At 43.7% G+C, this 15,262-nt stretch overlaps 1 protein-coding gene across 2 annotated transcripts in view; it reads left to right on the top strand.

The window, feature by feature from the left end:
* Positions 1–15,262, top strand: part of LOC105495447 (zinc finger protein 850) — a 33,778-nt gene that overhangs the window by 9,218 nt on the left and 9,298 nt on the right. For both annotated transcript variants that reach the window (XM_011765023.2, XM_011765024.2), the window contains exons 2-4: positions 2,547–2,627; positions 2,790–2,916; positions 3,479–3,574. In XM_011765023.2, coding sequence (XP_011763325.2) covers positions 2,616–2,627; positions 2,790–2,916; positions 3,479–3,574 — 235 coding nt within the window. In that variant the 5' untranslated portion in view covers positions 2,547–2,615. The remainder of the gene's footprint in view (positions 1–2,546; positions 2,628–2,789; positions 2,917–3,478; positions 3,575–15,262) is intronic.

Here is a 15,262-nt window from a genome sequence, read left to right as displayed (position 1 = left end):
ACCGCTGTGGATGTGAAAGCATTTCCTCAAGTTAGCTTTTTGGCCTGCTGGTTTTAATCTAATGATGGGATATCCAAAGTGAAACTAACGGAGTGAAATGATTGTGCATCTGTTGGGGGGAATCAGAGACAGCTAGAGCAAGGGCAGACACCTGCTGAACTCATCTCTCCTAAGAGCGGAAGCGAGCAGCAGTGTTGCTAGCAGGGCTACTGCGCATCTGTACACGTGGCTCCAATGGTTCTGACTTGTTTTTTTTTCCCAGTATGACCCTAATACATGGGGCAAGTTAGAAAATCAGAGTTGGCCGGGCGTGGTGGCTCACGCCTGTAATCCCAGTACTTTGGGAGCCAAGGTGGGTGGATCACTTGAGACCAGGAGTTCGAGACCAGCCTCGGCAACACAGTAAAACCCCGTCTCTACTAAAAATACAAAAATTAGCTGGGTGTGGTGGCAGGCACCTATAATCCCAGCTTCAAGAGGCTGAGGTTGCAGTGAGCCGAGATCAGGCACTTCAGCCTGGGTGACAGAGTGAGACTGTCTCAAAGAGAAAAAAAAGGGGGGAAGGAAAGAAAAGAAAATCACAGCTTGTTCGCCACTTGCAGCTAAAGCAACAACACACATGCACAAAAATTATTCAGTAAAAGCAAAACAGTTTTAACGTATCTTGAGATTTTGTTTTATATCCAAAGGAAGACTCTATCTTTTATGTTTGAACTACCCTTTGGAAAATGCCTTCTATATAACAAATGTTGTAATTCTCTTCTAATTGGACCTTGAGGTCTCTCAGGAGAATGGGTATAAACTCTAGTCTCACCCTAATGGGGCTCTAGGGGAGGGGCTTGTGGGTCTTTACAGTAGCCTTTCACTGGACATTTATTTTTCCTGGCCAACAGCTTAATGCTCAAGTGTCTGACCCATGGCCAGCTGTCTCACAGGAAACTTGTTTATTACTGGCAGATGCCTTGCAACTTTTGTCTGACCTGTGTGCAGTTTATTCCTACCATGATACCCACTCTTTTTTTTTTTTTTTGAGACGGAGTCTCGATCTGTCACCAGGCTGGAATGCAGTGGCGTGACCTTGGCTCACTGCAACCTCTACCTTCTGGGTTCAAGCAATTCTCCTGCCTCAGCCTCCCGAGCAGCTGGGACTACAGGTGCGCGCCACCACGCCCAGCTAATTTTTGTATTTTTAGTAAAGACGGGGTTTCACCATGTTGGCCAGGATGGTCTTAATCTCTTGACCTCGTGATCTGCCCGACTCGGCCTCCCAAAGTGTTGGGATTACAGGCGTGAGCCATCCAACTTGACTTTTTTTTTTTTTTTGAGGCACATCTTGCTCTGGTGCCTAGGCTGGAGTGCAGTGGCAGGATCACAGCTCACTGCAGCCTCAACCTCCTGGGCTCAAGCAATCCTCCCACCTCAGCCTCCCAAGTTACTGGGACTACAGGCATGTCCCACCACCTCTGGCTAATTTGTATATGATACATATTTTTGTAGAGATAGGGTCTTGCCATGTTGCCCACCTGTGATTACAGGTGTGGGTTACCACACCCAGCCAATGTACATTTAATTATCGAAGTGCTAGCTATACTATTTTATGGAAGTACTAATTAGCGAAGTACATTAGAGGTTTTTTATTGTTTTTGTTTGACACAGAGTTTCGCTCTTATTGCCCAGGCTGGAGTGCAGTGGTGCAATCTCGGCTCACCGCTACCTCAACTTCCCAGGTTCAAGCAATTCTCCTGCCTCAGCCTCCCAAGTACCTGGGATTACAGGCATGTGCCACCACCCCCGGCTGATTTTGTATTTTTAGTAGAGACTAAAATGATCTCCATGTTTTGTATTTTTAGTAGAGACTAAAATGGTCTCTCCATGTTGGTCGGGCTGGTCTCAAACTCCCGACCTCAGGTGATCCATCCACCTTGCCTCCCAAAGTGTTGGAATTATAGGCCTGAGCCACCACGCCCGGCCAATAGAGGTTTTTAAACTTTTTGTAGATAGTTTTGAAAGATCCTGTCTTCCTTTAAGAAATGAGAAAAGGCTGGGTGTGGTGGCTCATGCCTGTAATTCCAGCACTTTGGGAGGCCAAAGCAGGTGGATTGCTTGAGCTCAGGAGTTTGAAAGCAGCCCGAACAAATGGCAAAACCTCGTTTCTACTAAAAATACAAAACATTAGCTGGGCATGCACGCCTATAGTCAAAGCTAACACAAAGGCTGAGGTGGGAGGATCACCTGAGCTTGGGAAGTTGAGGCTGCAGTGAGCTGTGGTCATGCCACTGCACTCCAACCTGGGCAACAGAACGAGACCCTGTCTCAAAACGAAAACAAAAAAAAAATGAAGCAAGAGGGAAAAAAAATAACAAGAAAGAAAGTGGTAAGGGAGGAGTGCCTATTTATTAAGCTTTTGTTGTAAATAGTAATTTGCATATCAGATGTTTACTGTAATATTCTTTCAGTTTTGCCTGGCCTACAGCTTGCTGTGTGCTTTTGTACTCTGTTTCATTTATTTAGGAAATAATATATCAATGTGTTTTATTCATTCCCAGCTCTAACCATGGAATATTGGGATTGCCCCATTCTGTGACGGAGGTTTGCCGGTCGCAACAGGAATATTCATGAACATGGAGGTACTTTGTTTAAGTTACACTAACTTTTTTACTCTTCCCCACTCTCATCCTATCCAGTCTGCTCACTATATTCTTCCATCCTTCAGCACCCTTCTATCTCTTCCTTCATCTTAAAAACCTGTCCTTTAATTTCAACAGCGCTGCATGGGTTTGTCATTTCAGGGGTTGGTCATGTTCCAGGATCTGTTTATACACTTCTCTCAGGAGGAATGGGAGTGCCTGGACGCTGCTCAGAAGGACTTATACAGAGATGTAATGATGGAGAACTACAGCAGCCTGGTCTCACTAGGTAAGGATGTCTATTCGCAAATAACTCATGAATTTTGGGTGTACCTTTTAATTGTCTGGGTGAATTTTTACCTGTTGCCTAGGGAATTGTTTTGTGTTTTGTAGATTAAGAGATGGGCAGCTCTTTGGGGTCCCTCCATCTTCTCCATGCTTCAGACCTTTACACCTTTCTCTAGTCCTTCATGAGGACTAAGGGACTAACTTTGAATTCAGGAACAACAGGAGTATGTCTTACTTCTTTTCATTCTCTTTTTTTTGAGACAAAGTCTCACTCTGTCACCCAGGCTGGAGTGCAATGGCGTGATCTCAGTTCACTCTAACCTCCATCTCTTGGGTTCAAGCGATTCTCATGCCTCAGCCTCCTGAGTAGGTGGGATTATAGGCATCCACCACCATGCCTGGCCAATTCTTGTATTTGTAGTAGAGACAGGGTTTCACCATGTTCGTCAGGCTGGTCTTGAACTCCTGACCTCAAGCAGTCCACCTATTTTGGCCTCCAAAATGCTGGGATTACAGGAGTGAGCCACCATGGCTGGCCATCTTACTTCTTTTCTTATAAACAGGTCTGTGTATCCCAAAGCCTGATGTGATTTCCTTACTGGAGCAAGGGAAAGAGCCCTGGATGGTTTCAAGGGACGTGCTGGGAGGATGGTGCCCAGGTGAGTAAGGACTGAGCAGATGGGGAAGACACTGCTGTTTAGAACCCAGCCTGTCAGGGAGGCAGCACCATACAGGTATTGGTTGAGGAGTCTCTTCCTTAAGGTCCCATGTAAGGGTTGTGGCCTAAGAAACATGGAGAAAAGTCATAATACCCCCCAACACACACTTTTAAAAATGTATTTATTTATTTATTTTGAGATGGAGTCTCACTCTGTCACCCAGGCTGGAGTGCAGTGGTGTGATCTCGGCTCACTGCAACCTCTGCCCCCGAGTTGAAGCAATTCTCCTGCCTCAGCCTTTGAAGGAACTGGCATTATAGGTGCCCACCACCATGCCCAGCTAATTTTTGTATTTTTAGTAGAGATGGGGTATCTTTTTTTTTTTTTTTTTTTTGAGACAGAGTCTCACTCTGTCGCCCAGGCTGGGGTGCAGTGGCCGGATCTCAGCTCACTGCAAGCTCCGCCTCCCAGGTTCACGCCATTCTCCTGGCTCAGCCTCCCGAGTAGCTGGGACTACAGGTGCCCGCCACCTCGCCCGGCTAGTTTTTTGTATTTTTTAGTAGAGACGGGGTTTCACCGTGTCAGCCAGGATGGTCTTGATCTCCTGACCTCGTGATCCGCCCGTCTCGGCCTCCCAAAGTGCTGGGATTACAGGCTTGAGCCACCGTGCCCGGCCAGAGATGGGGTTTCACCATGTTGGCTAGGCTGGTCTCGAACTTACCTCAGGTGATCCACTGCCTCGGCCTCCGAAAGTGCTGAGATGACAGGTGTGAGTCACTGCGCCTGGCCAAGAATCCCCTTTTACCTTCACCTTTTCAGTCTCTACTACCCTCTTGTCATAATTTCTTCCCATTTCAAAGAATAAAGTTACCTTCTTCGGGAGCCATCTCTTTCCTCTATCTTGGAGCTACTTCTTTCCCTTTGAAATTTAAACCTGTATTCTTGCTTTAAAGAAAAATCTTGCCAGGCGCGGTGGCTCACGCCTGTAATCCCAGTACTTTGGGAGGCCGAGGCGGGCGGATCACGAGGTCAGGAGATGAGACCATCCTGGCTAACATGGTGAAACCCCGTCTCTACTAAAAATAGAAAAAATTAGCTGGGCGTGGTGGTGCGCGCCTGTAGTCCCAGCTACTTGGAGGCTGAGGCACGAGAATGGTGTGAACCCGGGAGGTGGAGCTTCCATTGAGCTGAGATGGCCCCACTGCACTCCAGCCTCGGCGACAAAGCGAGACTCCGTCTCAAAAAAAAAAAAAAGAAGAAAAATCTTTCAAAATATATTTATTTTTCATATTGATCCTTAACTTTTTTTTTGTCTTGTCTTTTCTTGTCTAGTTTTCCTTTGATGCAGCCATTTCATTCATCAATGGATATTCATTCACTTTTTTTTTGAGATGGTTTCACTCTTGTTGCCCAGTCTGGAGTGCAATGGCACGATCTTGGCTCACTGTAACCTCCGCCTCCTGGGTTCAAGCGATTCTCCTGCCTCAGTCTCCCGAGTAGCTGGGATTACAGATGCACGCCACCACACCTGGCTAATTTTTGTGTTATTAGTAGAGACGGGGTTTCACCATGTTGGCCAGGCTGGTCTCGAACTCCTCACCTCAGGTGATCTACCCACCTCAGCCTCCCAAAGTGCTGGGATTACAGGCGTGAGCCACCGCGCCTGGCCTTTTTTTTTTTTTTTTTTTTTTTGAAACAGCGTCTTACTCTGTCACCCAGGCTAGAGTGCAGTGGCGTGATATTGGCTCACTGCAACCTCCACTTCCTGGGTTCAAGTAATTCTCCTGCCTCAGCCTCTTGAGTAGCTAGGACTACAGGCACGTACCACCACACCTGGCTACTTTTTGTATTTTCAGTAGAGACAGGGTTTCTCCATGTTGGCCAGGCTGGTCCTGAACTCAACCTCAGGTGATCCACCCGCCTCAACCTCCCAAAGTGCTGGGATTACAGGTGTGAGCCAGCATGCTTGGCCTGATTCGCTTTTGATCAACATTTATTGACTTAAATCATGAAGCCTTCTTTTCTTGGTGGGTGACAGTTACAGAAGATACAAGCTCTCAGAATTACAGTCTAATAAATTTATTTATTTATTTAGAGACAATATGTTGCTGTGTTGCCCAGGCTGGAGTGCAGTAGAGTGATCTTGGCTCACTCCAACCTCTGCATCCTGAATTCAAGCAATTCTCATGCCTCAGCCTCCCAAGTAGCTGATATTGCAGGCGCGTGCCACCATACCTTGCTAACTTTTTGTATTTTTAGTAGAGACAGGGTTTTGCCACATAGCCTAGGCTGGTCTTGAACTCCTGAGCTAAGGCAATCTGCCCACCTTGGCCTCCCAAAGTGCTAGGATTGCCAGCATGGGCTACCATACCCAGCCTAATAAAGGGTCTAGATCATGTGTATAAATCACTTTCTAAAAAGTAGACTCAACCAGGAGATTTCTAATATGGTGCTTAGAAGAAAGAGCTGAAGATATGATGTGAAGGAATAGGATATGGCTGCTTTTAGGAGGAAAAGGTACACAGAAATGATTATGTAAAAGAGGACAATAAGTTAAATATAGAAGACTTAAGTGTCAAGGAAAAGGGAGTGATCCATTTTCAATAAGTTGGTGACAGTCTTAACATGGGCAAAAATTGGGCTGTAAGTAGCATAGACTGAGGGATTTTTCTTTTGAAGTAGAAAAAGTAAGGCATTGCCGGGCGCAGTGGCTCATGCCTGTAATCCCAGCACTTTGGGAGGCCGAGGCGGGCAGCTCACCTGAGGTTGGGAGTTTGAGGCTAGCCTGACCAACATGGAAAAACCCCGACTCTACTGAAAATACAAAAAAATCAGCTGGGTGTGGTGGTGCATGCCTGTAATCCCAGCTACTCGGGAGGCTGAAGCAGGAGAATCGCTTGAACCCAGGAGGCAGAGATTGTGGTGAGCCGAGATGGTGCCATTGCACTGCAGTCTGGGCAGCAAGAGTGAAACTCCGTCTCAAAAAAAAAAAAGAAAAGGCATTTTATTTTTCAAAATGTGCTTTTAAGTAATGCAAACTATCCATTTTAAAAAGTGTTTTAATTGTGGGATATAGATGACTTTATTTTCTTTTATCCATAGAACATTACAAAAATTTTTTTATTATTATTAACTTGATTATGGAAGTCTTTGAACATACACAAAAGTAGAAAGGATGGTGGAATGGACATCCCCCAAATCTATTTCCTAGCTGCAGTAGTTATCAATGAGTTTCCACGTTTCCAGTCTTACTTGATCTATGCCTGTTGACCTCTGCACCTTCCCTGGAGTTTGTTAAAGCAAGTCCTGGATATCATGAGTTCAGTACTATTAAATGTATAGGTAGCTTTTCAGTGTTTCTTCTCCTGTTTTTGTTTTTGTGACAGGGTCTCTCTGTTGCCTATGCTGGAGTACACTGCAGCCTTGACCTCCAGGACTGAAGTGATCCTCCCACCTCAGCCTCCTGAGTAGCTCAGACCACAAGCACACACCACCACACCTGGTCAATTTCTAATTTTTTTTGTAGAGATGGGTTCTCCCTATGTGCCACAGGCTGGTCTGGAAGTCCTGGGCTCGAGCAATCCTCCCGCCACCTCACTTTCCCAAACTGCTGGGATTACAGGCATGAGCAACTGTGCCCAGCTTGTTTCTTCTATTTAAAATGACTGCTCTGAGGTATCTTTATTTAAATGGACATTTTCATATTTAATCTTTCAGATGTGAGATTCCTGGGCCAATTTTTTTTTTCTTTTTTTGAGACAGAGTCTTGCTCCGTTGCTAGGCTAGAGTGCTGTGGCACGATCTGGGCTCACTGCAACCTCCGACTCCCTGGTTCAAGTGATTCTCCTGCCTCAGCCTCCCAAGTAGCTTGGATTACAGGCACGTGCCACCTTGCCCAGCTAATTTTTTTTGTACTTTTAGTTGAGATGGGGTTTCACCACATTGGCCAGGATGGTCTGGATTTCCTGACCTCGTGATCTGCCCCGCCTCAGCCTCCGAAAGTGCTGGGATTACAGGTGTGAGCCACCACCCCCGGCCTGGTTTAAACTTTTTAAAACTCATGACAGTCTAGGACAGAAATGCATGAAACACTGGAGCTACCTCATACAACTCAGTTCAGACAAGTATTCGTAGCTGGTTAGTTAATTTAAAAGTTTAAAGTGAAAAGATCTGATATGCCACGACCATATGAATTTAGATGACAGCATTTAATCAGAGATGGGTGGATCACTTGAGACCAGCCTGGCAAATGTGGCGAAATCCCCTCTGTACTAAAAATACAAAAATCAGCCCGATGTGGTGTTGCATGCCTGTAATCCCAGCTACTCAAATGGCTGAGGCACAAAATTGATTGAATCCGGGAGGAGGAGGAGGAGGCAGTGAGCCAAGATCACACCACTGTACTGCAGTGTGGGTGACAGAGTGAGACTCTGTCTCAAGAAAACAAAAAAATAACTTTTTAATTTTCATGATACCTTTTTTTTTTTTTTTTTTTTTTGAGATGGAGTTTCGCTCTTATTGCCCCGGCTGCAGTGCAATGGCGCCATCTCGGCTCACAACAACCTCCGCCTCCCGGTTTCAAGTGATTCTCCTGCCTCAGCCTCTGAGTAGCTGGGATTACAGGCATGCAACACCATGCCCGGCTAATTTTTGTATTTTTAGTAGAGATGGGGTTTCACCATGTTGGTCAGGCTGGTTTTGAATTCCTGACCTCAGGTGATCCACCTGCCTTGGCCTCCCAAAGTGCCGGGATTACAGGCGTGAGCCACCACGCCTGGCCTCATGATACCATTTTTAACCCATGAGCTTTCATAAATGTTTTGCCTTTAAAAAAAATTTTTTTTTTATTTTTTGAGACAGAGTCTTGCTCTGTCGCCCAGGCTGGAGTGCAGTGGCATGATCTTGGCTCACTGCAACCTCCACTTCCTGGGTTCAAGCTATTCTCCTGCCTCAGCCTCCCGAGTAGCTGGAATTACAGGTGCCCGCCACCATGCCCAGTTAATTTTTGTATTTTTAGTAGAGACGGGGTTTCACCATGTTGGCCAGGATGGCCTCAATCTCCTGACCTCAAGTGATCCACCCGTCTCTGCCTCCCAAAGTGCTGGGATTACAGGCATGAGCCGCCATGCCCGGCCAATGTTTTGCCTTTAAATTTTTCCCATTTTTATAGTAGTTTTTATTACTGAATTTATTTATTCATTTACTTACTTACTAGTCTCTGATAGCACGGCAAAGCATCTTGTTTGAAAATGGGCTCCCTGCTGGGAGTTCTGCTTCATTTTGTATACACACTATACCTGTAAGGTATGAGTCATCATTTAAGGTTTTAGTTTTTTATGTGAAGGGATGACACAAAGGTTCTTGCAATCCAATTTCAACAGATGGTCTATGAAAGCTGTGCTGTTCTATACAGTAGCCACTAGCTACATGTGGCTAATTAGATTTAACTATCAAGTAATTAAAATTAAATAAAATGAAAAATTCACTTCTTGGTCGGGCCCCTAGTGACTAACACCTGTAACTCCAGCGCTTAGGGAGGCTGAGGCAGGAGGATTGCTTGAGTCCAGGAGTTCAAGGCTGCAGTGAGCTGTGATCGCACCACTGCATTCCAGCCCAGGTGACAGAGCAAGACCCTATGTCAAAAAGAAAAACAGGCCGGGTGCAGTGGCTCACACCTGTAATCTCAGCACTATGGGAGGCTGAGGTGGGCGGATCACTTGAGGTCAGGAGTGGTCCGGTCAACATGGTGACCAGCCTAATCAACATAGTGAAACAACATCTCTATTAAAACAAACACACAAAAAATTAGCCAGGTGTGGTGGCAGGCACTTGTAATCCCAGCTACTCATGAGGCTGAGGACGGAGAATCACTGGAACCCAGAAAGTGGAGGTTGCAGTGAGCCAAGATCACACCACTGCACTCCAGCCTGGGTGACAGAGCAAGACTCTGTCTCAAAACAAAAACAAAAACAAAAAAACTATATTTCCTGTTTGTGCTTTCTTTTTATGTTTCATCTTTTCTACTTCATTATTTGGTTTTATTTTCTTACTAATTTTTAGAAGTGATTCATTCATTCATTTTTTCATTTATTTATAATTATGGTAAAATATACATAGCATAAATGTGTTACTATTTTAACCATCTTTAATTGTATTCATATTGTGCAACTGTCATTTCTAGAATTGTGCACATTCATATCTAGAACTCCTGAAATTCCAACATAATCATGACAGATCTACCCATTCGGGTTAAGAAGAGGCTTCTGTTTACTAGTTATCTCATTGTTAGCATATCCCAACGGACCCCTGCCAAAGTTCGCCCCTCAGATAAACAAAAGCTCAACACTATAAAGCATGGGAATATTCATTGCTGGCTAGGAACAGACCGTCTGTGACACTGCCAGGAAGCATCAAACTAGCCACTCAAATGAAAATGTGCCTACACTTGGAATGAGTAATCTCATTTTTGGACTGTCTACTACAGAAATAAAAGAAGTAGCTAATTCTGATATATACAGAAACACATTTCCTGGAATAGCAGTAACAATCTAAATGGGCATTAACAAAAACTGTGACGGGCCAGGCGTGGTGGCTCACGCCTGTAATCCCAGCACTTTGGGAGGCCAAGGCAGGTGGATCATGAGGTCAGGAGTTCGACACCAGCCTGGTCAACGTGGTGAAAACCCTGTTTCTACTAAAAATACAAAAAATTAGCCAGGTGTGGTGGTGCGCACCTGTAGTCCCAGCTACTCAGGAGGCTGAGGTAGGCAAATTGGTTGAACTCAGGAGGCAGAGGTTGCAGTGAGCCGAGATCATGCCATTGTACTCCAGCCTAGGCAACAGAGCTAGACTCCGTCTTGAGGGGGAAACAAAAAACAAAAAACAAAAAAAAAACTGTGACATTATGGTATATCCACATAATAGGATATTATGCAGCTATTCAAGGAAATGATGTAAATCTGTAAATAGCAACTTTAAAACTATCCTTGATCTATTGTTATCTGGGGGCAAAAGTTGCACACCAGTGTGTATAGGACAATTCTATTTTTAAAAAAGGAAGAAAACACACACATCGATACACATACATCATATATGAATGGGTGAATATGTGGATGTGCATAAACTTGGGAAAAGGAACACTCCAGACAAGTATGCATTCCTCTGGGGGTAGAAAATCATGTGTTTCAAACAGAAAGAAACATTTGCAAATACACATCTTCCTGGAAATAAGATGATGTAATGTGCTGAAAGTATAGTTCAGATCTTAATGAACAAGTAGGTGATATGGCACTTAAAACATTGGGTTAAGGCCGGGGCAGTGGCGTACATCTGTAATCCCAGCACTTTGGGAGGCCAAGGTGGATCACAAGGTCAGGAGACTGAGACCATCCTGACCAACATGGTAAAACCCCATCTCTACTAAAAACACAAAAATTAGCTGGGCGTTGTGGCAGGCACCTGTAATCCCAGCTACTCAGGAGCCTGAGGAAGGAGAATCGCATGAACCCAGGAAGCAGAGGTTGCAGTGAGCCAAGAATACGCCACTGCACTCCAGCCTGGCAACAGAGTGAGACTCCGTCACAAAAAAAAAAAAAAAAAAAGGCTAAAAACTAGATATATATAAAAACTATCTAGTTGTTTTATTTACTAGTGGTGTCAAAACTAACTTCTTTAAGCATTATTGAACATAATAATTCTCTTTAATATTAGTATTTGAAGCCTTTTGGTTCTGTTTCTGCTGTTTTTTTCTTCATGTGATTTCTCATTTCCTGTATGTTAGACTTGTTGTTGTTTTTTGTTTGTTTTTTAATTGCAAAGTGCTCTCTTTTTCCTTGAAAAAAATTTTTTTTTTTTTTTTGAGATGGAGTCTCGCTCTGTTGCCCAGGCTGGAGTGCAGTGGCCGGATCTCAGCTCACTGCAAGCTCCGCCTCCCAGGTTTTACGCCATTCTCCTACCTCAGCCTCCCCAGTAGCTGGGACTACAGGCGCCTGCCACCTCGCCCGGCTAATTTTTTGTATTTTTTAGTAGAGACGGGGTTTTACTGTGTCAGCCAGGATGGTTTTGATCTCCTGACCTTGTGATCCGCCCGTCTCGGCCTCCCAAAGTACTGGGATTACAGGCTTGAGCCACCACGCCCGGCCTCCTTGAAACTTTGTGAGAATATTTTGAGGGTTGAGTTGAGGTTGATTTTGTCCACAGAGATTTTGCGTTTGCTTTTTGCACAACCTGGCCCATAGGACAATTTTTATTGTCATCACTTAGCATCAAAAGAATTTGTAGGCCAGGCGCATTGGCTCACGCCTGTAATCCTAACACTTTGGGAGGCTGAGGTGGGTGGATCACTTGAGGTCAGTAGTTTGAGACCAGCCTGGCCAACATGGTGAAACCCTTTCTGTACTAAAAATAAAAAAATTAGCTGGGCATGGTGTGCCTGTAATCCCAGCTGCTTGAATGGCTGAGGCACAGAACTGATTGAACCTGGGAGGTGGAGGTTGCAGTGAGCCGAGATTGCACCACTGCATTCCGGCATGGGTGACAGAGCGAGACTCTGTCTCAAAAAAACCAAAAAAGAATTTTTTAATTTTCATGATACCATTTTTAACCCATGAGCTTTTGTAAATGTTTTGCATTTAAATTTTTTTCCCATTTTTTTATTCCTGAATTCAACCTTAATTGCACTGTAGTCAGTACTTACATGGTCAATATGAGACCAGTTTCTGGAAATGTGTTAAGACTCAGTTAATGCACTGGTGCATTGTCAGTGTTTTTGCGGGGATGGGGATTCACGTGTTCTTGTGCTTCCTTTTAATTTTTGCTTGCAGAATTCTCACATGTTCAACATATCATGCTTGTTAATTTGATGTAAAGATACTCTGTATCCTTTTCATATTTTCTGGGTGCTTGACCTCTCAGTTTTAAAAGAGGTGTATTGAAATCTCCCACAATCAGCCAGGTGCAGTGGCTCACGCCTATAATCCCATCACTTTGGGGGGCTGAGGCCTCCAAAAGGGATCATGGGGTCAGGAGTTCAAGACCAGCCTGGCCAAGATGGTGAAACCCTGTCTCTAGTAAAAATACAAAAAATTAGCCAGGTGCGGTGGTAGGCGCCTGTAATCCCAGCTACTTGGAAGGCTGAGGCAGGAGAATCACTTGAACTCGGAGGGCAGAGGTTGCAGTGAGCCAAGATCGTGCCACCGCACTCCAGCTGGGGTGACAGAGTGAGACTCAAAAAAAAAAAAAATCTCCCACAATCAAGATGAAGCCTAATCTTTTTGTATTTTCTCAATTTTTACTTTACATATTTAGAGTTTATTTTACTGGATGCTTACAAATTTAGAATTGTTAAATCTTTTTGGTGAATGAACATTTTATTATGTAGTAATCCTGTTTATTCCCAATAATATTTTCACCTTGAAGTCTATTTTTTTCCAGTGCTAAGACCCTAGCTTTCTATTCGTGAATACTTGCCTGATTTTCATTTTCTTAGTTTTTACTTCAACTTTTTTGTGTCTTCATGTTTTTTAGATACTTTTTATTTTAAAAGGGTTGAAATTTACTTTTTCTTTGTTTACATTCCTTATAATTACTGATGTATTTGGATTTTTTTTTTTTTTTTTTGAGACAGGTTCTCTCTCTCTGTTGCCCAGGCTGAGTGCAGTGGTGCAATCACAGCTCACCACAGCCTCAACCCCCTGGGCTCAAGCAATCTGCATACCTCAGCCTCCTGAGTAGCTGAAAATAAAGGCATGATTCACCTCTCTTGGCCTGTTTGAATTTTTTTAACCAGCTTATTTTGTTCTATTTGTCTCACTTTTCCTGTCTTCTGTGGCCTGTTTTATTTTACATTGTTTTAGATTTGAGGTTTTAAAAAAATCTGATGCCCGTACTTAGTTTGATTCCACTGATTTGGAATTTGAAAGCACAGACTCTGGAGCCAGACTTCCTCCATTCAAATCCTAGCTCTGCCATTTAATACCTCTATGACTTTTGGCAATTTACTTAACCTCTCTGGTCCTCATTGGCAAATATATACGCTATTCACAGCATTCTAAATGAGCTTATATAGTAAATGTGTAAAGCAGTAAAATTAGTGCCTGGCACATAGCAAGCATGATGTGTAAGCTATTTTTTTTTTTTTTTCTGTTCATTTTGTTCTTATTGGGATTTCATCATGCGTAGTTTTTTTAAGAGTCAGGTTCGTTTGTCACCCAGGCTGGAGTGCAGTGGCTTGACCACAGCTCATTGCAGCACTGACTTTTTGGGCATGGGTGATCCTCCTGCCTTAGCCTCCCGAGTACCTGAGGCTACAGGCACATGCCATCACACCCGGCTCTTTTTTTTTGAGACAGTGTCCCAAGCTGTTTCCCAGGCTGGTCTTGAACTCCTGGGCTCTGGTAATCTTCCAGCCTTGGCATCCCAAAGTGTTGGGATTACAGCCATGAACCACCATGCCTGGCTTGTAGAACTTCTACTTTTTTTTTTTCCCCCTGAGATGAAGTCTCCCTCTGTTGCCCAGGCTGGAATGCAGTGGCACGATATTGGCTCACTGCAACCTCTGTCTCCTGGGTTTAAGCAATTCTTCTGCCTCAGCCTTCTAAGTAGCTGGGAATTCAGGTGTGCACTACCATGCCTGGCTTATTTTGTATTTTTAGTAAAGTCGGGGTTTTGCCATGTTGACCAGGCTGGTCTTGAACTCCCTGATGACCTCAGGTGATCCACCTGCCTCAGACTCCCAAAGTGCTGAGATTACAGGCATGTGCCACCGCACCCTGCCCCATAGAACTTTTAAAATTTACCATCCATGGCACTCATTACACCTGACTCAGATTTTTTTTAGAAAACCTCATCACTTCTGAATAAATTTTAGCTGTTACATCTTGAATACAGTTTGCTCCCTGTTCTTTCAGTATTACTTTCAGGAAGACAAATGAATTCTTTGACTTTTCTTTATGACTCTTAACCTTGCTTTTGCATTTCTAATTATTTAACCATTCCAGTGAGGTTTTGATGTTGATTTCTTTCTCTCTCTTTTTCTCCTTGAAATTTATATGTTGAAGAAACTGGATCATCTGTCATTTAACATTTAGCTCCCCTCCCTTTATTCCTTTCTTTCCTATAAACAGACTGTGATATTAGTATTGTGTATTTCATCAAGAAGCACATATCTGGTTGTTTCTGTTTTTGTGATGTTAGTAGCCATTCCTCATCTCATCCCCTAAAAATTACTAGGTAATTTTAAAATTGTCCTTATGAACACACAGATTTAAAAAATATTTCATGTGATTTATTGTAATTACATTATAATGATTACAGTTATTATTCTCGAATTCATGCTCAACTTGTCCCATCTTTGGCCAATGGGACCCTCTTCACAGTGGTTCCTGAGTCTTTTTGACATGACCCTAGGGGTCTTGAATAAGCTTCTTTGCTTTTCTAATATGCCAGCTTTTTCCATGCTCATAATGCACCTTTCTGTCCTAATCCCAAGATGCTCCAAGGAGCCTAGGTTCTGTGTAGTAAGAAATGGTATTTAGAGACAGTAATCTGTCATTAGCGTGTTCATTGCTGCTGGATTGGTTGTTTCTAAGGCTTCAATGGATGAAGATGGAAAGTATTTTTTAAAAATCATGATTGCACTCTTATACTGCCAATTCAAATTCATTCATTGAATTTTAAGTTTCAATGATT

This window comes from Macaca nemestrina, chromosome 20, assembly GCF_043159975.1.
Source record: "Macaca nemestrina isolate mMacNem1 chromosome 20, mMacNem.hap1, whole genome shotgun sequence".
Taxonomy (NCBI): domain Eukaryota; kingdom Metazoa; phylum Chordata; class Mammalia; order Primates; family Cercopithecidae; genus Macaca; species Macaca nemestrina.
This window is presented reverse-complemented; position numbering and strand designations above follow the sequence as displayed.